At 41.5% G+C, this 21170-nt stretch overlaps 1 protein-coding gene across 2 annotated transcripts in view; it reads left to right on the top strand.

Annotated features, from left to right (window-relative positions):
* The window catches only part of LOC109902014 (zinc finger protein 385D-like), a 47136-nt gene that overhangs the window by 23669 nt on the left and 2297 nt on the right, over window positions 1-21170 (top strand). For both annotated transcript variants that reach the window (XM_031790208.1, XM_031790211.1), the window contains exons 3-7: window positions 4549-4656; window positions 8341-8509; window positions 19191-19541; window positions 19808-19989; window positions 21001-21102. In XM_031790208.1, coding sequence (XP_031646068.1) covers window positions 4549-4656; window positions 8341-8509; window positions 19191-19541; window positions 19808-19989; window positions 21001-21102 — 912 coding nt within the window. The remainder of the gene's footprint in view (window positions 1-4548; window positions 4657-8340; window positions 8510-19190; window positions 19542-19807; window positions 19990-21000; window positions 21103-21170) is intronic.

Genomic DNA, 21170 nt, shown 5'->3' with positions numbered 1-21170 from the left:
ACATATTCACTACTCACAGTACATGATTACGAAAAAGTACTCAAAGTTTAACAGTTGTACTAAGACAGTGGGGGAAAATGGATTGATCTTTCTCTACCTCTGTCTTTCAGCATCTTCAGGGGATAAATCCACTAGTCTGCGCTCAGTTTACAGCAGACTCTCTTCTCTTCACCCCCCAGACCTCATTGCTTCCTCTCTTCCCCTCTCAACTTCCTCTCATGTGATAAGGGTGTGCGTTTTTATTAACACCTGGGAAGCTTGTTGTTTCTCATTATAAGTTATGAGCGTCCCCCGCATTTGACTTGCAAATGTTTTGGTGTGGCAACAATCTATAGCGGCATGGCTGATGATAACTAACTGACTGGCCTAGGCAGCGAGGTAATTGGGAAACGCATAGGACGGAGGATTACTTTTGACAGGTCATTCATCCCACTTTAGTTAATGGTAAGCGTGCCTGGCGGCCGTGAATGGAACATTCAGACCTCACGGTTGGGGCTGGCTCAGTTTGTTGACCAGTCATTCTCCCTCTCTCTCTCATTCTCATTCTCTCTCTCTCTCTGCTGCCGTCACATTACTGCAGTGGTGGAATCCTAAACAGTAGACTACGAGGACACATAAAGCATAAGTATGTTATTGGGCAGCATTTGAGCTGCTGGCCACAGTATTTTACTAAATGTATAAGAACACAAAATACTATTATTTTGAAAATAATTATGACAATATGCAAAAAGGCTGATCTATGGATTCATTTGACCTAATGTTTTATTCAGTGATATATGGGCATATAGAAAATATAATGTTGATAAATTAACAAACATAGTGCTCAGTGTTTTGTTTGTCCAGTTTATCACAGTTAGGAAGGGAACGTCACCCACACACACACACTGCCACTGCGTCTCATCACTGTCTAGTCTTGTTGCATTATCTCCTGCTCTGAGTGAACCGGTCTCACGGCCGACGTGCTGAGCTGTCCGACAGACAGGCTGCTGTCGGCTGTCGGATAGTATCCATTAAACGGCCTGGTTATTTCTCTATCGTCAGGGGCGATGGTCCCCTGACATCTCCCCAGCACATCAGCATGAATCACAGAGGACACATGAATGAAAGGAGACACTCGCATGGACAGAGAGAATAAAATAGGGAAAACTACATGTACGTGGGCTTTGATAACAGGCGTGTGACTTAGCATAAAGATGTGAGTGTGGATGGGGAGATATCTCAATTGAAGCCGGCTCCCAGCAGGAGGTTCTCTGTGGAGTATGTGGCGCAGTGGGTGGCTGATGGGAGAGTATGGTGGAGGAATAATGTGTCGCTTGGAATGCAGCTGTGCTGGCTAAGGCCCTGTTCACACTCAAGTGTGAACTGATTTACAACACATTTGTTTAAACGGTTGTGATACAACAGAGTTTTTCCAAAATAATTACACAAGTGCTGTAGAGATACCGCAAAAAAATGTTTTGCAGACAAGCTCTATCAGGTTGTATCACCATTGTGTCAAATACGTTGTACATCAGTTGTACAACCGGAGTGTGTACGGGGCCTTAGACCGCAGCTGAGTGGTGGAGGATTGTGTAATGGACAGATTTTATACAGTAGATCTAGAAGAGAGTTCTGTGAACTTTATGTGATGAGGCTATGTAGAACACACACTGAATATACACCGAAACACACCAAGGTTACTTGTGTGAAGTGCTTCCCTAGTAACTTTGGTGTATTGTGTGTTTATTATTCTAAGTCTAAAAAGCCCTGTCCCAACATTAATTTGACACTGATTGTGATGGTATTTCTGACACTCGAGCCCAGTGCGTGTTTTAAGTCGAAGGTCATCCTTTTTTCCGTGGCACAGATGTTTCTCACACTCGATACGTTTCCAGCCCTCCATATTAGCCTATTTCCCAGCAGGCTGTAGCTAATGTATCGGTACTGAAGCTCTCCCTGCCAGGGACCTGTGCCAGATTCATGTCATCTTCTCTCCAAAACTTGGGTGAGATTTACAATGGAAGAATGTTGCGTAACACACGTTTCGTCAATTCGCCCACAGTATAGCACTACTCACGAACTTGTGTCGACATTTTATGATTGTGTTAATCCAGTTATGTTCTTGTAGAATGTTCCCTTTTAACAGTTTAGTTATAGCCCTATAGATCTAGATCTATGGACAGGTGGGTTATTTAGCAATAAACCGATGCGTGCGTAACTGTGGAGCACAACAGGCAGGGTTGGCTTAAAATCAAAGGATTGTTGACATGTCAACGATATTTCCTCTCCAAATCTTTATTGGAAACATAAATACATTAGCACAATGAGCACTTATTGTCTCTCAAATACATTGTTACTGTAGTTGGTTAGCTAGCTAGAAAATGTTTGTCACATTAGCATAGACGTGGCAAGAGTCAAAAACACCTCAAAACCAAGTTATCAATAACAAGATGCAACAAGCTGAAACGATCCACCTATGATTCCCCACATGGCAGCTTCTTGTCATTGTTGCTATAGCGATTTGACGGTCCGGAATCAAAACAACACACAGACTTCTGCTGTGGATGCTCGTGCATCGTTTTGTGACATTGTCATCTAACCCGTCTATATACACTACTGTTCAAAAGTTTGAGGTCACTGAGAAATGTGCTTGTTTTTGTCCATTTAAAATAGCATCAAATTGATCAGAAATACAATGTAGACATTGTTAATGTTGTAAATGACTATTGTAGCTGGAAATGATATCAACATTGGCGTACAGAGGCCCATTATCAGCAATCATCACTCCTGTGTTCCAATGGCACATTCTGTTAGCTAATCCAAATTTAGTTCCTCTGTCCAGTGTCTGTGTTCTTTTGCCCATCTTAATCTTTTCTATTTATTGGCCAGTCTGTGATATGGCTTTTTCTTTGCAACTCTGCATAGAAGGCCAGCATCGCCTCTTCACTGTTGACATTGAGACTGGTGTTTTGCAGGTACTATTTAATGAAGCTGCCAGTTGAGGATTTGTGAGGCGTCTGTTTCTCAAACTAGACACTCTAATGTACTTGTGCTCTTGCTCAGTTGTGCACCGGGGCCTCCCACTCCTTTTTCTATTCTGGTTAGAGCCATTTTGCTCTGTTCCGTGAAGGGAGTAGTACACAGCATTGTACGAGATCTTTAGTTTCTTGGCAATTTCTCGATTGACGAGTTTCAGAAGAAAGTTCTTTGTTTCTGGCCATTTTGAGCCTGTAATCGAACCCACAAATGCTGATGCTCCAGATACTCAACTAGTCTAAAGAAGGCCAGTTTTATTGCTTCTTTAATCAGAACAACAGTTTTCAGCTGTGCTAACATAATTGCAAAAGGGTTTTCTAATGATCAATTAGCCAACATTAACAATGTCTACACTGTATTTTTGATAAATTTGATGTTATTTTAATGGACAAAAAAAATGCTTTTCTTTCAAAAACAAGGACATTTCTATGTGACCCCAAACTCGTGAACGGTAGTGTATATCTAACCTCTTTTTTTTACACGGACATATTCAAAGCCATTGCTACCCCGCCTGATTACTGTCATTTTAATTCAAAATTCAAGGTTTCAATCCAATTTTACCCAATTAATTAGAGTTTACTGATCTAATGCACATAAAAATAAAAACATGTATGAAGTGTTTTATGTATTTGGTATAGAAAGCCAACAGCAGGTAGCTCCCCTAATCCAGCTCTAACAATGGAACTTTTCTCTGTTAGATGACTGTTCACTCCTTTAAGCTCGGTCATTAGACAGATTGAGGTGCAAACAATATCAAACAGAGAGAAAGAGGGTGCAGCAACATATGATAAAGGAAGTAAATGCTTCAACAGAAGTATCTTTTACACCTTCTTCCTGCCCTAAACTTGCAGAATTTGATCGAAAGACTTTTTGTTTTGGGGTACAGCATGACGTTATTTGAATTGATCATGCATTGTTGGCTGATGACTATTGAACTTGATTTGAACAATGAAAGACCAAAGAGAGAGTGAACAATTACATTTTATTGTGTCTACTGACTAAGATTAATGTGCAATATGTCTGTGTCTGAGTTGGAAGACAGCTGCTGTAGCTAATATTAAACGTCTAACCCCCGAAGAAGCTCTAAAGCAGGGCTCATCAACTATATTCAGCCGCGGGCCAATCTTTTCTTGAGCGGATGGTCAGGGGGCCGGAACATAATTACAAATAATTTGTAGACTGCAAATTGACCGCAAGAAGCCCAAACATATATAATATTTGACTAAAACAGAATCATTTCAAACATACGATCACATATATCTCTCTACTATGGAACAGATTTCCAAAATTAAAATCACTTGTAGCTGATTTGCTGGTGTTTTTACAGTCTTTTGTGTCCAGCAATAGAAAAATAAATAATAATACAAATAAATCACCTGCCGCAAGTTAGGGAACCCTGCTCTAAAGCAAATCATTTTCTCTTTCCACCACACCAAGGGATGTAAGGTGGTTGATTTAGTGGTCTGCTCTAACACTGTATCTCACTTAGATTCTATACTCCCCCCCCCCCCCCCCCCCCCCCCCCCCCCCCAGATGGACCCAGTTCAGAAGGCTGTTATGCATCACACGTTTGGAGTTCCTCCCTTGACGAAGAGAAGACATGTCTCGTGCAGCGTGTGCCAACTGAGATTCAACTCACAGGTGAGGGAGCTTCTGGAGATCACACGGGGTACCAAATGCCCTCGATGAATCCTGTGTTGTGTTGAGTAGTACTGACCTGAATAACAAAGCACGACGGTCCACTCCTACATGTTCGACCCATATTTACAGGATTGCAGAAGATGTTGATGAGGTCATACTTCAAGCAAAGTCTTGCTTGAAACATAAGACATAATGGGCTCATGAATCTTGAAAAGTATATGTAATTTGTTATAAAAGAGGACACATTGCATCCTTAAGTCAGTTGTGAAATAGCACATGATGTCACTCGTCTCAAATGAGGATGTGTCCTGAATAATATATCCAGCACAACATGCCATCTCTGTAATCTAGGGCAACTTTCTTGTAACGGCTTTAAAGTTGGAGTAAGCAACTGTTATCTTGCAATACATTACAGCAGTTGTTTAATAATAAACAAAGTAGTTCTGATATAACCCTCATTACTAAAATGCTTGGAAGCTGAATGTACAATTTCCTTATTCTTACCATCAATACGCATTTTCCTACAATTGAAAACACATTTTTGAGCCAAGGGTAGTTAATTCAGTAGCATTACAAAATGGCATCGTCATACTTCCTCCTCTAAGGAAGCTAGCTATCTATTCAGGGCCCCAATGTGCTAGTGATTACTCAATGCGACGGTTATTATTTCTTCAGCATTGAGGTCTAGCTCAGGATAATCATCATCCATCCCAGCCATCAATCACAACTCCTGAGCAAACAGATAAAGATGGTGTTTACCTATCAAATCTCCGTGGTGCCGAGATAGGGAGAATACATTTCAGTTTGATGTCACTTGGGCATCAAAAGTACTTTATCATCTTTGCAGATTGACTATATAGGAGTTTAAATTGGATGGAGAAACCTGGTGGACTTGGAGGTTGTTTGGGTGGTGGATGGTGTGTGTAGCTTAGCTTACTTTGGTGAAGAACGGAATACCTGAACTTTTGAGTGGTGAAAAAACTAAAATACATACAATATGATTGAATTAAAGCGGTCTTTCCATTGTACCATATAATTGGGATATTCCCACCCAGTTTTCCTCTGCTCTAAGTAAAAAATGCCTCAATAAGCTGACACCGCTCTCAAATATCTTGCTGAAACAGTATAACTATTTTTTACCTTGAGTCATTCTTTAGAGGAGGATGTCTCCTCACATTTCAACCTGAGGAGAGAACTACTGATGTTCTGATTGGTGACCGGTAAAACACAAGCCACAAACACACTCACTACCACCAAACCAGTCTCACACTGTGGAGAACTTCACACTGATTCTTACCATCTCTTGCTTGGCTGTTGACAGACAATGTCAGTCTATAAAAAGGGCCTGAAGTATCTGCTTCTCTTCTTCAACTTGCTGCCCTGGATCGATGGATGCATCCTTATGGGTGTCTCCATCTACCAAAGTGAATATGGATGGAAGCAGTATTGCAGATGAAGCAGTCCCAGCTCTAAAACTGCACTTGGTCATTGGAGTCATCATGGTATTTGGCTTCCTGGGTTGTTTTGGAGCTATTGTTACAAGGTAGGGGTGGTATACGGAAGATAGCCCTATTTGGTAAAAGATAAAGTCCATATTATGGTAAGAACAGCTACCATAAGCAAAGAGAAACCACAGTCCATCATTACTTTAAGACATGAACGTTAGTCAATCCTGAAGTTAAAGATGAAAGTGTAGTGCAGTCGCAAAAACCATCAAGCGCTATGATGAAACTGGCTCTCATGAGGACCGCCACAGGAAAGGAAGACCCAGAGTTACCTCTGCTGCAGAGGATACGTTCAATAGAGTTACCAGCCTCAGAAATTGCAGCCCAAATAAATGCTTCGCAGAGTTCAAGTAACAGACATGTGGTTTTATTGACCTAATTACACCGCCAGCAATATATTTCCATACAGCCACCCATATACTGTATAGTGACTATAACCCAACCAAAAAATGTCACCGGTTTGGCTGATCTATATGTTTAGAGTATATTTTAAGAATGACTTAAAGAATGCACAGAACATGAAATATCACACGTGGGAATCCACTTAAATCTTTTTGTGCGATGATTGACTGACTAAATGGCTAATTGACAGTCTTATTTGATAAGATGTCTTTCTCACTTATAGACCATCCAAAAACGGATTGCCTCCTTCCCCACCTTAATCTGGTCTGTGTCAAATCTCAAGTATCGTTAAGGCAATTCTTCCACATCATTGCTCTAATGAAAGATGAATTATGGTCTTGATTACACTAAACACTCATCCATATCACTTGTCTTCTGGCAAAGATCCACTGATGGCTTGGATAACTGGAGCATGACATAAGGAAGCAATATATTGGAGGAAAGATAACATAGACATTAACCAGGTTTCCATCCAACCTTTTTATGGGTGTAAAGAATATGTCGGATAAGAAATGGCGTGACAGGCCTGATGGAACCAGCAAATTTGTCAGAAAACTTTCCAAATTTCAACCAAACAAAATACGCTAGACAAGGTGGGATCTTTTTGTCTCTGTAAAATGAATGATGCAGGAAATGGAGGTGGAAATGCCTTTATGCGCAAATATTGATAGAATGACAATCATCATATCGAAGTAAATTTGAAGACACGCGATGATATTGTGTGGCCCTTCCACTACGACTCGTTTAGCAGGCTGTGTATTAGGCTACAGATGAAATAAGTTATGAACTTCACAGGGTGGTGAAAGTGCAAGTTGATGAGCTTGATACTCCTTTCCAATAAATATCTAGGGTCTAATTCTGATGACATGATTATCGAGGCTTGGCTGCCATTCGGAAAAATCTAAATGATCTTGCTCTTATCATGTAGGTATCTACCCGCACTGTATCTGCGAGATGTTGGTTAGAAGGCACGTGCCAAGGCCAGAAATTAGTTATGTAACGCATAATTTCTTCTGACTTCAGAATATTTGCATTAAAATCTGTTGCCAATTGGATGGAAACCTAGCTAGTGCCATGCTTGGCTTTTATTTTGGTTCCTTGCATTAGAGGATTTAGTATTTAATGCATTTTCCAATGCCAATAATTGTCTATGTCCTCCACAGACTAAATCAATTTAGGTTGAGTGTAGAGAAAAGGTTTTTATTCTGGAAATTTCCATTTTGTTGATTTGCTGTAATGGCATGGAGAAATTTTCTCCTAAAAATTGCAAACAGCAAGTAAGAATTCTTGTCACGGGCAAAGTCAGCCAGAAAGTAGATGGAGGTAAACAAGGACGACTGAAAGTTTTAGCATGTGGCCCAGTCCATGCGTCTGGGTAAATCCGTTGTGAAGGTGAATCTTGGAAGAATCGTGTCTGGACTCTAAACTCAAACAGCTACATTAATGAAACATCAGACTATCACAGATTCACCATCACATGGCCCCTGATACTATACTGACATGTGAGGCAAAAAATCACATAACAGGCAAAGGAGCATGGATAACATTGTAAATTAAACTGGGACAAACTCTGCAGCGCATTGTCCTTGTTAATGTCATTAATGTTCTTTTGATGCTGAACCCCTTTAAAGTTTTTGTCTACTCAGCACTATAAAAGGCAAAGCTTTGTAATACCTGCTCACTGTGTTTGTATATTTCATGAGCCACTGATTTGAGTTCGTTTTTGGTCACAGTTTGGCCAGGTTTAAATCGAGCCTGCTATTTGTTATTCTCACAGAGCCAAGCCTTAGCCCACTACAAAGGAACAAAACACGCCAAGAAGCTGAAATCTCTGGACGCTACCAAATGTAAGCTCAGAGGTTCAGTGGTCACCAAGGAAACCACCAACCATGAAACCCCTAAGAGCATCAACCCTCCAGCAATGTGCTACGGCACTGACAGGAAAGGTTGGTCAATTTCCTTTACTTTCCTTCCATATCCACTGTTTTTTCACTGTCTGTCACTCTTTTCTTTGTCACATCCATCCAACAAATTTCAAAAGGTGCCGAGTCTGACGAAATACCTGACCAGGTCCCTTTTGTGTTGCAAATGAAAACAGTACAGAAACAGTGTGCTGATAGTTCTCTTTCTCCACATCCATTTGTTTTCACCTGGATAACATTACTGTACATATTGTATATCTGATCATGGTGTCACAATAGAGTAAGTTGGGAGCCGGAGGAAGTAGATACAGTTGCAGTGGTCTGATACTCCTTCCATTTCAATATTATCGCTTGCACAGTGCTCCTTGGGATGTTTAAAGCTTCACAACAGTATCTCGGACCTGCCTGGTGTGTTCCTTGTTCTTCATGATGCTCTCTGCGCTTTTAACGGACCTCTGAGACTATCACAGTGCAGGTGCATTTATACGGAGACTTGATTACACACAGGTGGATTGTATTTATCATCATTAGTCATTTAGGTCAACATTGGATCATTCAGAGATCCTCACTGAACTTCTGGAGAGAGTTTGCTGCACTGAAAGTAAAGGGGCTGAATAATTTTGCACGCCCTATTTTTCAGTTTTTGATTTGTTAAAAAAGTTTGAAATATCCAATAAATGTCGTTCCACTTCATGATTGTGTCCCACTTGTTGTTGATTCTTCACAAAAAAATACAGTTTTATATCTTTATGTTTGAAGCCTGAAATGTGGCAAAAGGTCGCAAAGTTCAAGGGGGCCGAATACTTTCGCAAGGCACTGTACAGGAGACGTCTTGATGATGTATATTTACTATAGGAGACAGGCACCAGGACCAGATAAGCTTCACTGTCTTTTAATCTTTCTAAAATGTAGTCAGTGGAGGGTGACCTTCTGTCAATTCCATTAGTCTTACAGCTAAACCCATTGGACCTGGAGAACCAGAATGCTCTCTGGGTAACCTCTGTCCACTAGTGAATTCTTCCTGTATCCATCTTTAATTGCCTAATAAAACAGCACCAATGAAACCTTGGACCATGGCACTCCAGGATTAGGTCTGAGTGCCTCAGTATAGGGCCTACAATCCAATGTTCCATGAGTAAACGATTTTAAACCAGGAGCACATTTCTGGAGCACATACAAGCATCCATATTTTTGTATTTTATTTTACCTTTATTTAACTGGGCAAGTCAGTTAAGAACAAAATCTTATTTTCAATGATGGCCTAGGAACAGTGGGTTAACTGCCTTGTTCAGGGGCAGTACGACAGATTTTTACCTTGTTAGCTCAGGGATTCGATCTTTCGGTTACTAGTCCGACTCTGTAAGGCACTGCATTGTGAACCCTCTGGTCCTGCATGCTCACACCTGCAGAATAGGATAATTCACAATTTACAGAGAGGGTATCAACATATTTCAAAAGTCATCAGATATTTATTCCAATGGGACAATGTTTTGTCCCCACATTGTAGTTACTTTACCCCTACCTACATGTACAAATTACATCGACTAACCTGTACCCCCACACATTGACTCTGTACCGGTACACCCTGTATATAGCCTCGTTAGTCAACAAACTGGTCAACAATCTGGTCATTCCACATTTTAAATGTAGGAGGGGTATTAGAGGCCACAATAGAATAATACATTTCTTAGCAAAGTATGTAATAGTCATAAGCACATTTTCTCTGTCAGGATCAAGAACAAAGTCATGCTGGGCATTAAGATAGATACACTGGGTCATTTCAAACTGTACATCTAGTATTTTCTGTGCAGCATTATGTATAGATTACCAAAATCTGGCAATCTCTCTACAGTTCCAAAATACATGCATATAGGTTCCACTTTCAGAGTTACATCTTTTACAGTTAGGAGACATAACTGTTTTCATTCTATGGAGTCTCAAAGGAGTGTAATAAAATTTGTACAAAAATGTGTAATTAGATTCTTTCATTTTTACATTAGTAGAGGAGCAGTATACCCTGTTGCAAACCTCCTCCCATAACTCATCACTGAGAGTCAGACCAAGGTCCTTTTCCCAGATTATTTTCAAAGGAGTAAAGGAGGAGCCTCCTTTCTCAGAAAGGAGTCTATAGATATAAGTGATTTTGCATTTAATGGATTGTGCTGTGACAAGAAGGGTTTCAACTTCATTCAACTTCATTCAAGTTCTAAACCTCCTCTTGGAAGTAAATGAGGAAATGACATGTCTAATTTGAAGATATTTACAATTTTAAAAAAATGGGATGTTGGCACATTGAATTCACTGTAGAGCTCTTGAAAAGATTTCAGTGTGGTGGTTTTCTGATGAAATAGGTCTGAAAAGGTCCTGATTCCAAAAGTATGCCAAAGATTAAAGTTGGTATCCTTCAGGACTTTTGGCAAGTCTGGGTTGCCTACTATGGGCGAGTGAGAACATATTTGGGAGGAAATGCCAAGGTATTTCTTACAGTCCCTCCACGCTAGTAGGGTGCTGTAAATCACAAAGGTTTTGGCTATGTTGCCCACTTCACTAAAGTTATTAATGAATATAATTGAGCTTAGTGGCAATGAACCACAGGATTGGGCTTCTATCTGAATCCACGCTGACTCTTGTCTGTTTGTGATCCATGTTAGCATGTTGCGGATTTGGGCAGACCAGTAGTACAATTGAAGGGAGGGAAGGGCAAGAACACCCTTAGATTCAGGTTTCGATAGAGTGGAGAACTTGATCCTAGGTTTTTTATTGCCCCATATAAATTTGGTGATGCTTTGGTTAGTTGTTTTGAAAAAGGAAACTGGGAGATAGCATGGGAGCATCTGAAATAAATAGTTCAGTCTAGGGAGGATGTTCATACGGATGACATTAATTCTTCCTACTAAGCTAATTGGGGGGGAGATCAAGGTTTGGAGATCGTTCTTGATTCGGTCCAGGAGTGGAAGATAGTTTTCCTTGAAAAGGCTATTCAGATCTGGTGTTATGAAGATCCCGAGGTATTGAAACCCCTGTGTTTTCCATTGGAAAGGACATAGTGTCTTCATAGAGCTGGTGAGTGTAATATTGAGAGGGCAGACATGGGATTTGTTCAAATGTATCTTATAACCTGAAAACTTGCCATACTGAGCAATTGTGTCTAAAATGGGAGGGATTTCTCAGGGTTGAATATGTAGAGCAAGACATCATCCGCGTAAAGCGAAATCTTGTGCTGCAGGCCGCCTGCAGAAACACCCGTAATACTTGAATTGCTCCTTATCAACTCTGCTAGCTGCTCCGCCCCCAACAAGTATAGCAGGGGGGACAGCGAGCACCCTTGTCTTGTGCCCTGTCCCAAAGGGAATCTTTCAGAATTCAGTCCGTTATTAGTCATCATGGCATTTGGATGAGAGTATAGTGATTTGATCCATTTAATAAAGTCTGGGCCCATATTGAACTTTTCTAAGACTGAGAACAGAAAGCTCCACTCCATCCTGTCGAACTCCTTCTCAGCATCCAGTGAAGCCAGCAGGACAGGGGTCTTCTGTGCGTTTACTTGATCAATAATATCAAAAAGATGGCAAATGTTACCAGAAGAGTATCTGTCTCTAATAAATCCAGTTTGGTCTGCTTTTATTATTTTGGGAAGAAGAGTGTTTAGTCTTTTGGCGAGCAATTTGGTAATTATTTTGTTGTCGAAATCCAACAAGCTTATGGGCCGGAAGGACGAGCAGGATAGAGGGTCTTTGTATTTTTTGAGCAACACTGTAATGCGAGCTGTGTGCATTGAGTCTGGGAGAACTCCGTTTTTGCAAAAATCATCCAGCATTGGCATGAAAATAGGGCGGAGCTGGGGCCATAAAGCTTTGTAGAACTCTCTGGGGAATCCATCTGGGCCTGGGGACTTGTTAGGTGGCATGGAGGTAATTGCCTCCAGGATCTCCTCAGGAGTGAAGGGGGAGTTGAGATCTTCTTGGTCGGTATCTGATAGTTTAGGTAGCGAGAGTCCCTCTAGGAAGGAGTGGAGTTCTGCCTCTGTGTGTTTTCTCTCAGAGGTAAAAATCATGAAAAGTTCAATTGATATTTTTTGGGTCATATGTGACCTCGTCTTCTGCTGTTCAGATAGTCGTGATTGTACGCTCTGACTGCTCTTTTTTAAATGGGTAAGCAAGCAATCTACTCGGCCTATTGCCATACTCATGGTATTTCTGTTTGGTAAAGAAAACTTATTTTAAATCTCCCAAGTGTAGTCCAAATTCAGTTTGGGTTTGGCTGCTTTAAGTTGACTCCAGGAGGTGCTGTCTGGGGATTGTTTATGTATTCTTTCACAGCGTTCCAGCTCCCTCTCAAGATCTAGCCTGTGTGCTTCCATTGCTTTTTTCTTAAAGGAAGCATATTCAATTAGATGACCTCTTAGTGTGGCTTTGGCAGCGTCCCACATTGTGGCCGGAGAAACAAGAGAATCTTTGTTGTCTTGTGTGTAGTTGTCTATCCATGTAGTTACCAATGTATGTAGCGCTTCGTTTGATAACATGGAGGTGTTGAATTTCCAGCTCTTTGACCTCGGGATGTTTTTGCAGAGGTCAAAGCGGAGGTGGACAAAGGCGTGATCTGAAAGTGCTATGGGTCCGTTTGTACACGTGGCTGAATTTATGATACTGTTTGTGATAAAAATGTAGTCTATACGGGAGTAGGTGTTATGGACATTAGAGTAGTATGTATAGTCCATAGATGAGCTATTACTCACTCTCCAGTCCCATCAGTCCCATCTCTTTAGTATGAGAGTTCAACATCTTTGCAGATCTAGGATTTGTGATGGGGACTTGAGATTATTTGTCTAGGGTTGGGTTAAGGGTGCAATTAAAATCTCCGGCCACCACGCCAAAGGAAACACAATACTCATTGAACAGGGTTATCATTTTTGGCATGAAAGCAGGAATATCTGTGTTAGGGGCGTATATGTTTAAGGGCTTGTAAGTAAGCATTTCACAGTAAGGTCTGCACCGGTTGTATTCGGCGCATGTGACAAATAAAGTTTGATTGGAGTTGTGAAGGTAGAGTATACCAGGTAACTTTTTAATATAACGTTTGCTCCACAATGGGGGATTTCGTGAATGTATGTGTTGGTCCTCCTCATGTTTTCTTAATTGAAACCCCCTTTAGCGAGAGCGATAGTGAGATCACCCTTCAGTCTGGTACACACCTAGTGAATTCCAAAACAAGCTTTAGTTTATTCAGCCAGTATATCTTTTAATATTTATGCATTTGTTAAAGAAATGCAGTCCAGAGCTCACTCATAGGTGTGTTTCAAGAGCAAGCCCACATCTCACTATGTGGAAAATATTGTTCACAAAATAAATGTTTAAAAATAAGACCCTGAAAGGCCTCAAAGACAGACCATTAAACACTGTACCGGGAAAGGAACAAATAGCCATAAATCATTTTCATCACTGACCTCCCAAAACAAAACAAGCAGGTTTCTCCTCCACCTCACTGTCGTGTCTACAAAGCGTGGGAGCATCCGTTTGTCAAAAGTGGCGTTGGGTAATGAATATTAATGTGCTCAGATGTCAGGGAAATTAATTGGCGAGGCGGGTAAACGCCACATTATCTTTAGGGCTGAAGTATTTAGCGGTATATCAGTGCCCTTGAGCTCCTCTAATGAAAAGCAGAGGTCAGGGAAGAGAAATGGCTTATGGAGAGCAGATATGAGGAATGGGGAGAGGAACTGCAGTCTCTCTTGATAGTGGGATCTCAGTGTTGATGCAAAACTTCTGCCAAAGAGCCATTATAACACACATTCTGTGTACATGTGAGTTCATGTATTTTCTGTATGCATTTTGAGGATGTGTGTGTGTGTGTATTTTAGACTTGTGAACTTGTGTGTGGCTTCGAATTGACAGCTGGCCACAGTGAGATTGTATAGATTATCCAATGACTTAGCCACTGCATGTCAAGCTGTGTGTGGGGGTGTCTGTCTGTGTATGTGTGCATGTGTGCGCGCATGCACGTGGCTAAGAAAGAGAAGAGTTGCCCATAACGCAGTCACCATCTCTCTGTTCCAGTCCAGTGCCTGAGGAAATGTACCCTGATATTAGCTATTAAGGAGCAGATTGTCAGGGGAGCCATGCCTGCACTGACAGCAGCTGCACAATAGAAAAGGCATGGGACATGGGGGCTAGCTTAGGCTTGTTCAGCCATCAGTTAACCACTAAAGCTCCCCATGCACGTCTCCTAACCAACAAGGAATTCAAAGATCCAAATCTGTACGCACTGAGTTGGAAAACGCCCTTACACACAGACCTGCATCACAAAGTGGCAAAGCTGATGACTCTGTGCCGGAAACCTGCTTTTCACTTGCGTGGAACTATGATTTACTGTAAATACCCTCATTTGTGAGAAGTACTGAGGAGGTTTAAAGCTGTAGAAACTTTTCAAAAGGATTTTGTCTGGAGAATGAATTCCAATGAGGAAGGAGGGGCTGAATGAGTCAACGGAAGATCTTTGACCCTTGCTGTGAAATATCTCAAAGATAATTTTGCTCTGTTATCCAAATGATAATCACTAACATTATAAATACACTTCTGTATCAAAGGAAAGAATGCCTCACAACTGCAGAGCCTTGAGGGGTTTCTGTCCTTTAAGTCATGGTGGCATATAATGGGGCTCAATCATTTTAATTAAAGCGCTTAATCCAGCATCATTGAGAAAGGTAATCAGATATCATGGGGCGCTCTGTGATTGCCTGGAAGCCTAACGAGTGTAAGGATTTGAGAAGAGCATTTCTGCTCTATCGCCAAAGGAAATATCCTTGGCAAACTGAGAGCTATAGAGGTATAGAAACAGGTGACGTGGGCCTCCCGAGTGGCGCATTGGTCTAAGGCACTGCATCGCAGTGATCGAGGCATTACTACAGACCCTGGTTCGTTCCCGGGCTGTTCCACAACTGGCCGTGGCCAGGAGTCACATAGGACGGTGCACAGCATCATCCAGGTTAGGGGAGGGTTTGGCCGAGGGGGCTTACTTGGCTCATCGCGCCCTAGCGATTCCTTGTGGTGGGCCGAGTGCCTGCAGGCTGACCCCGGTCGCCAGTTGAACGGTGTTTCCTCTGACACATTGGTGCGCATGTTAAGGAGCGCGGTTAGGCGGGTCATGTTTGGAGGACGCATGACTCCACCTTCGCCTCTCCCAAACCCGTTGGGGAGTTGCAGCGATGAGACAAGATCAAAATTGGGGGGTAAACAGAAACAGATGACGAAAAAGATGGGGAGCTCTCCAAGAGGGTCATGATAGCTGTCTCTTTTCCCCAATCGAATTCCCTCTTTCTTTGTGGCATCCACTCTCTTTCCCTCTCTCTCTCTCTCTCTCTCTCTCACTTAATTGTGTCCCTCTTTTGATTTGATCTCCTCTCCTCCCCCTTTCCTTCTGGGGCCCTTGCACTCCCTCCTCTTCCTTTCTTTCACATACTGTATTTTTCATTCCCTCCTTCTCTCTCACTGTTGCTTCCTCTCCAATCTCTCTTTCCCTCTTCACGCTCTCGTTCCATCTCCTTACTCCTTTCCTTATTTACTATTACCCTTTATCTTCCCTTTTCTCTCTTTCTCTCCCTCACTACCCCCCCCCCCCCCCTCTTAGCCCATAGCTGTCAGTCCCCACCCGCCGCCTCTCTAGATTGATCACAGTCATTACCTTCATTAATGAGAGGTGATTGAGTTCTTAACAGAGCCAGTTAGGTCACAGCGAGTGGGGATATGGATTACTGGAGCCTTCCCAGAGTAGAGGGCGTTTTAGGCCAGCCAAGTACACTATAATCACCTGCTCGCGAAAGGCAAATGGCGCTTTTAATGACGTTATGGAACATGAGTGCCCTGCAATGCAAGAACAGACACATGCATGTGCCTACATTGCCTTTTGAACAGGCCGCCCTTGATTTAAATGGAGGTGTGTCACTGAAATGGGATTTCCTGTTTAAAAGATGAAGCAACGAAGAGTCACATCCGTGCTTGTGTGTGAACAGTACACAACCACACACATACTGTAAATATAACATACTGTGTATACTCACCACAAAAACACAGTGTACATAGAGAGAGTACATACTCAAAAGCACATGTATAGAGACACTCATGTGCGCATGCAAGCACAATACATGTATGTTGACAGACAAACTACAAAAACACATTTAACCCTGCTTTTTAAGGACAAATCAAATCATTATCTTGTGCTGAAAACCTGCCCACAGAAGGAGGTAGGTTGACAACTCTTGGTCTCTAGTGAGTTGGCTTTGATTGAGGGATTGGCTTAGTGTGACTGCGGGGTGTTTTCATACCTGGCACTCAAGAGAAGGCTGGATGATAATTGCAGGGGGGTGAGGGCACTGTTATTGTTTTCCTCTTAGCATAAACAGTATTAATCGGTGACAATGTGAAGCCCACCATCAATTACCATCCAATTAAAGATTCACCCAAATGCTAATTATGGTGGTGTCGTGTCTTTACTATCATTAAATTGAAGACATAGTTTTTATCAAAGATTCTCTGTAATTAGTATTACGCGATCAACTGATTAATCATGTAAATGTAATTAACCAGGAAGTCGGGGCACCAAGGAAAAATATTCAGATTACAAAGTTATAATTTCCTAAAATAACTTTTCAGATATTTTATCTGATCAATTAGTCTTCGAATTAAAGAATGATTTACTTTACCTCACGTTAGTCTCATTCCAAACGTCATAAATTGTTGGTTATCTGCATGAACCCAGTCTTCACTATGAGTCATCCATACATCAATTGTCTTAAATCATTTATTTATTACTAACTAAGTAATTCACAGAAATGCATAAACAAACAAACAAACAAGGTAAATGTGGTTACAAGAAATGATAGAAGAATGTGCCCTAGTGGGCTAAACCGGCATTGTGGCTTGTTAGACAAAAGGGAAGTGGGGGTCGACTACAGAGTGATAATTATAACAATTGAAATGCTAATCCTTGCTCACTCATTCGGGAACAATTGCAATCAATATATATATTTACGCTCAGTGTGTCGTCTTGATCGCTGGTGAAAAGTTTGTTTCTTTTCTAGAATTGTCCGTCTCTCTCCCTCTCTCTCTCTCTCTCGGTTGTGGTTAGAGTGGATTGTTCAGAGTGACATTCATTAGTTTCATTATAGAATGGATGTTTCGGGGCTTGTCGTTCTTCGCGTTCAATGATACCGAATTCCTAGCTGCTGACTAGTAATTAATATCAAAGACTTGTTCTTATTCTGTCGGTATCGATAGTCTAAGAGTTTAACCACGTGGTATGGTTAAAAGATTCAGCAATGGTCTACAACCTTTGTCTCCTCCTATTGGAGAAAAACATGGTCTGGTGATAATTTCTCAAAGTTGGGTTTTATTCGGAATGGCAGAAAAGGGCTGTCCCAGGACGCCTGACCCTAACTGGGCTCAGGGGCTATCCTCTGATTTAGTTAACTCCAATTCCCTTTTTGAGTTTTCCTTCATTAAACAGTCCAAAATCACATTGTAAAATTGTGTAAACAGTGTCATATTCACTCATTCATCTTATACAACAATTAGATGTAAACCTAATATCTGAGGCTATTATATTAACAGCGTTATGGTAATGTGACCACACCGTCTCCCATGAGCTTCCCCAAGTTGTGACAAACGGACCAGTTTGTAGCTGGATTCTTCACCAATCTTTTATACTTTCTCCGGAACATGAAATTTGTTCGTACCTCAAGTTCTGTGAGGTGGAAGGAATTATTTTGTTCTCTATGAAAATTTACTCTCTCTATACTGTTTGTCCATGAGGAGATTCTCAGGAATTTACAACGTCTCTCTGACCACAGCAGCCTAGTTGAAGGAGGTAAGGGGGAGGCAGGGAGAGGGGGATGGGGCTTGCTATACCCAAAGAGGCCAACGTCATGACAGTGGCATCATGATATAACAGAAATATCAAGTATCAAAAGTGTCAACTAGAGTTAATGGTGTATATTGTAATGTGGATATTGTAGAGTATTACGAATTAAATGGTTTGGGGTCATGTGAAACTTCATGTAAAGTCTTCGAATAATTTAATTGAGATCTTATGGAATAAGCAATTACAATTCATGCACTGGAATATTGATCAATATTCAACTACATTAAATTGTCACAAATCCCATTCATTCTTTTACGTTCATCAACACTAATAAATGAAAGCATTTTTGTGTTTGTAATTACATACCAAAACTAACAGCTGCTCTCAAAATCACCTTAATAGCAGAAAGTGAATGAATTTCTTGTTCTTGGACTGTGATAAATGTGTGTCTAGTGATGTTGTAACTCCCATCAGTATTGTGCTTCTCTGACACGTCTACTGGGATAAATAAGAGCCATACATAGTGGTTCGCTAAAATAGCACGACATAATTCACTATTGATTCGCTCCCTTGGCTGCCGATCTTCACTCTGTGTCATTGCAGTAGAGAGAACTGAGAGGAATTGACATCGATCAGGGGATGCTGCCGAGACTAAAATGTCATTTTGGTAAATGAGGAGCCAGTTCACTGTATTTTTTTATAACGACTTGTGTTGTTTCTCTCATCAGATCTTATTGATCCATATATGACTTTGATCTCTCTACATGAGACAATTATTTTTGGTGCAGTAGTCATCTTGTAACATGTTAATGTACCTTCCCTGCTGAAATAGCATATCTATCGCCCTCTGCAGATGGCTTTCCAGGTGCATCGCCGCTACCACTATCTCCTGTGCTCACACTGGCTCCAACCCTAGGATCCCTGGCATCATCCCTGGCACCCATGACATCAATGTTACCACCCCTGGCACCTACGCTGGCATCGAGTCCCAACTCATCCACAGGGACAGAGACTACCTCAGCTACAGGATGGGACGAACGGGCCTCGCCCAAACCCAGCTCACCTATAGAACCAGACATGGAGGAGGAGCAAGAGGCTGAGACGGACCCGGAGACGGAGGAAGAGAAAGCCAGGCGTCTGCTCTACTGCTCGCTCTGCAAGATGGCCGTCAACTCGGCATCCCAACTGGAGGCTCATAACAGCGGTGAGAGATCTGCCCTCTTCTCAGGGTCTCCTGTCCCTGAGGGGCTCGATCGCTAACCCTGTATAGCAGCTCTTAAATAGAGTTCACTCTTCTGTGAATGTGAATAACACAGCCAATCATGTCCATCAATTGATTGGTAGGGTCTATTCACTGGCAAATAATGTCAGTGCCTCTCAATGCTGTTTCATAATATTGGCAAAGGACTGTGGATGCAAATGCTTGAAAGACCTTAATTGTGGCTCACTTTTTCCTATTTTATCATCCAGGTACGAAGCACAAGACCATGCTAGAGGCCAGGAGTGGTGTGGGCTCCATCAAGTCCTTCCCCCGGCCAGGGGTCAAGAGTAAGCTAGCTCCGCCCACCAAGGCAGCCACGGGCCTGCAGAACAAAACATTTCACTGTGAGATCTGCGATGTACACGTCAACTCTGAGACACAGCTAAAACAGGTGGGATACACCAGGGTGTTACATGAACATTAGCCATAGTATATTACCACAGTTCCATGAGTGAACATTGTGAATTTGGTTAATGGAAATTGTTTGAATTCACTATATTTAAAATGTCATGTTTCTTATCAGTGGTATAGCTGTATCTGTCTCTCTTGGGTTCGTTGAAGTAGTGTCTAATTGGAAATGATTACAAAGCCTACGTAATATAACCTTGAAATGACAGAAAACAGTTTTCAAGCAATGATTACACTAAATGAATAGAAACAAATTAGTAGGTAGGCTTTCAAAACTGGATGAATGGAAAATGTCTTCAATTTTTTATATATATATATTTGGACTTTTAGAGTGCCGCAATTTTGACATATTGCATTTACTGGCAATTTTCTTGTACCTCTACGGCTGACAACCCTTCCAAATCAATTAGTGGTGTTCTGTCCTCCTTGGTCATTTAGAGCCCCTTAACTCTTAAGGATCTGGCCCTTTTTTTCAAATTTCACCTAAAATTACATACCCAAATCTACTTGCCTGTAGCTCGGGACCTGAAGCAAAGATATGCATATTCTTGCTACCGTTTGAAAGGAAACACTTTGACGTTTGTGGAAATGTTAAATTAATGTAGGAGAATATGTCTGCATTTCTGTTCAAAATGTTGTATCAGGACTGCCCAAATGTGCATAATTGGTTTATTAATACATGTTCAAGTTCATAACTGTGCACTCTCCTCAAACAACAGCATGGTATTCTTTCACTGTAATAGCTACTGTAAAATGGACAGTGCAGTTAGATTAATAATACTTTAAGCTTTCTGCCAATATCAGATATGTCTATGTGCTGGGAAATGTTCTTGTTACTTACAACCAATGCTAATCACATTAGCCTACGTTAGCTCAACCATCCCGCAGGGGACCCACCGATCCTGTAGAGGTTTAAATAAATCTAGGACCAATCACTTGTAGTCACTCTCTTTCTTACTATATAACCTTACTGTCCTCTCCATCTCTCCTCCAGCACATCAGCAGCAGACGTCACAAAGACCGAGCGGCAGGCAAACCGGCCAAACCCAAATACAGTCCCTACAGTAAACCCCCGAAAGGCCAGGCCACACAACCAGTAAGTCCCTCCTTGTCTCAATACTGACAAAATACAGAATCATAGGAATCACCTAAACAATCAGAAAG

This window comes from Oncorhynchus kisutch, linkage group LG2, assembly GCF_002021735.2.
Source record: "Oncorhynchus kisutch isolate 150728-3 linkage group LG2, Okis_V2, whole genome shotgun sequence".
Classification (NCBI taxonomy): domain Eukaryota; kingdom Metazoa; phylum Chordata; class Actinopteri; order Salmoniformes; family Salmonidae; genus Oncorhynchus; species Oncorhynchus kisutch.
This window is presented reverse-complemented; position numbering and strand designations above follow the sequence as displayed.